Below are 2976 nucleotides of genomic sequence, written 5' to 3'. Positions count from 1 at the left end.
GTCTCCTCGCCCCGAACACGCACCACCTGGGGCCCGTCCCTGCCCTTGTACTGGACAGTGAAGGAGTCAAAGTGGCCCTGGGGGACAGTCCAGGAGAGGCTCAGCGAGTCTGGGGAGGATCCTGTCACCGTCAGCTCCCCAAGGAGGGGCTCCTCGGGGGGCTCCGGGGCCTCTGTGCTGGGTTCTGTGGGGCTGGGGGTCTCCTCCATCTCTGTGGGACTGGGGGTCTCCTCCATCTTTGTGGGGCTGGGCGTCTCTTCTTCTGCAGCTGAGAAGGAGGGATACACAGAGGGTGAGGCAGGGTCCCCGGGAGATGTCCTTGGGTCTCCTCCTGAGCCATGGTCCCCAGCTGGGGACTCTGAGGTCAGTTCAGAGGAGCCTAAGGAGGCTGGTGGTCCTGCTCGGTTCACACCTCACAGACATGCCTAGAGTCTCTGGGGTCAGCTGTAGGGACCAGGACCACCACCAGCATGGCTCACAGAGGCCCTTCTCTGCCCAGGAGGACGCACTAGTCCTCAGGGAGCCCAGGGGAGGCACAAAGAGCACCATAGCTCAGCCTCAAGGAGGGGGGCCTCCCACACCCCACTCCCCCATCACCTGAGGGGTGGTCTCCCCACTAGTCCCCACCCTGGGGCTTCCACTGTGCACTCACTGGTCACCCCGATGACAGAGACGGGGCCCACACGCTGGTGGTCATGGAAGCCATACAGGTTCATCTTGTACTTGTGGTCTGGCTCCAGGCCCGAGATGGTGACCCCGTCCTCGTCCCCAGGGACCCTCACCACCTTGGGTTGCCCGTCCCCATTCTTATACTGGACCAGGAAGTGGTCGAATTGGCCCTCGGGGATGGTCCAGGAGAGGCTCAGAGAGTCGGGGGTGGCATCTGTCACGGTCACCTCCCCCAGGCGGGGCTTGGTGGGAGGCTCGGGGACCGAGGTGGACGGGGTTTGGGTGGTCATGGCATCATAGTCTGGAGCTGCACAGAGACATTCAGGACAGGTGAGGTCTCCTCAGTCCTCAGTTCAGCATATAAAGGGGTGTATTACAAAAATAAAATAATAAGGTACAGGACATGTCTGTCCACAGGAGTTCTAACTCCTCTTTCTCTTAACTCTTTCTTTCTGGTCCCTTTAATGTCGGCCTTCCTGGCACCTTAGCCTCATCCGCCCCGCTCTCACCCCTACCTACCAGCTCCCTTCCTCACACGCAGGCCCACATGGCCGCTGTGCTCTGGGCCTCCCTCCACTGTGGTCTCACGGCATCTTAACTCCTTTTGGCTCATGTCTTGGCCCCCAAGCAGCTCAGAAGCCCCATCCCCCTTCTCTAATCAGAAACCTGGAGTCTTCTTGGATCCGTTCCTGTTGCCATCTGCTGTCTTCCCAGGTGGTGCTAGTGGTAAAGAACCCGCCTGCCAATGCAGGAGACTAAGAGATGTGGGTTCAACCCCTGGGTCAGGAAGATCCCCTGGAGGAGGCATGGCAACCCACTTCAGTATTCCTGCCTGGAAAGTCCCAGGGACAGAGGAGCCTGGCTGGCTCAGACACGACTGAAGCGACTTAGCACACACGCACCAGTTTCTCTCTCTGGCATCCCTCCTGCATCTTCTTACTCCCCACACCTGTCTGGGACGCCCTTACCTGTCACCTGGGTTACCACCTCCCTATGCCTCTCTGCCCCCCGCCTCCACCTGTTCTTCACAGGGAGCCAGAATGAGTCTTTAAAAGTACATCTGAGGGTCTCAGTCTTGGCATAAAACTGTGCAGCAGTCCTCTCTATTCTGGGAGAGAAATTCCTGGCTTCCTGAGCAGTCCCAACCTCTCTACCCCATCTCAAGACTCTCTCTCCCACTCCAAGAGTTTCGTATAAAATCCTCTCTTGTGCCATGATGTTCCTAGTACTGACTGAGACCCTTCATCCTGTCTGTAAGTGTCACCAAGATAACGCCTGCCGGTCGTCAAGTCTCAGCTGTCCCGTGGGAACCTGTGGACACCCGTGAGCAGGCAGGCTGGTGTTGGCCTCACTGCCCAGTTTTGGCCCGGCTAGGGCTTCCCATCACCTACACATCCCCCTTTTCTGGTCCACAGCCTGTCTGTGAGCCCCGTAGGATAAGAACTGGTTTCTCTGCCACGTTCAAGGTTTATCTCAGTGAACTTCCTCAGTGCTTGGCTCAGGCCACCCACATCTTTCTTGAACCACTGGTGTCACAAGTCTGTTAACACCCAAACTGTGCGGCTAGGGGGCGTTTCAGTCAAGACACTAAATTGTGAGCACGCTCCTGCCTTCCTCCATAGCCTCCAGTCAACTACATAGAGGCCGAGCTTGCCTGAGCTCCTGTGAGGACTCAGGCATGCAAGCACAATTCTGTCTGATAGAATCTAAGGAAGCATCCAATTGCTTTGTGAGGAGCTTTAGCAGAGTGTGGTCCCTGGACCAGCAGCATCAGCATCAGGAAGGACTTTAGAAATCCAGTATGTCCAGCCCCAGCCCAAACCTGCCAAATCTGAATCTGCCTTTTAACAAGAAGCCTTGACCATCTGATGTTCTGGAAAAGACATGCTGCTGAGAATATTTATGTTTTCATTAAGATGGGAATAAAGGGAAATTTAAGATGGGAATAAAGGGAAACTCTTCCAGGACCTGTCCTTCCCATCCTGCACCCCACCCTCCCCACCTCACTCATCACTCACGCCCTACCCTCACTCACCGGTCACGCCCACAGTGGACACGGGGCCCACGCGCTGCCCCCCGTGCAGGCCGTACAGGTTCATCTTGTACTTGTGTCTGGGCTCCAGGCCCCCAATGGTCACCTCAGTCTCCTCGCCCCCAACACGCACCACCTGGGGCCCGTCCCTGCCCTTGTACTGGACGGTGAAGGAGTCGAAGTGGCCCTGGGGGACGGTCCAGGAGAGGCTCAGCGAATCCGGGGAGGATCCCGTCACTGTCAGGTCCCCCAGGAGGGGCTCCTCGGGGGGCTCT

At 57.5% G+C, this 2976-nt stretch overlaps 1 protein-coding gene across 1 annotated transcript in view; it reads right to left on the bottom strand.

The window, feature by feature from the left end:
* The window catches only part of LOC104988675 (tenascin-X-like), a 16848-nt gene that overhangs the window by 8804 nt on the left and 5068 nt on the right, over positions 1–2976 (bottom strand). Inside the window, exons 5-7 of the mRNA XM_010840078.1 lie at positions 2705–2974; positions 653–976; positions 2–268 (exon numbers count right to left, since the gene is read on the bottom strand). Coding sequence (XP_010838380.1) covers positions 2–268; positions 653–976; positions 2705–2974 — 861 coding nt within the window. The remainder of the gene's footprint in view (position 1; positions 269–652; positions 977–2704; positions 2975–2976) is intronic.

Source organism: Bison bison, unplaced genomic scaffold (assembly GCF_000754665.1).
Source record: "Bison bison bison isolate TAMUID 2011002044 unplaced genomic scaffold, Bison_UMD1.0 scf7180017846537, whole genome shotgun sequence".
NCBI classification, from domain to species: Eukaryota; Metazoa; Chordata; class Mammalia; order Artiodactyla; family Bovidae; genus Bison; species Bison bison.
The sequence above is the reverse complement of the archived record's forward strand: the minus strand, read 5'-3'. Positions and strand labels throughout refer to the sequence as shown.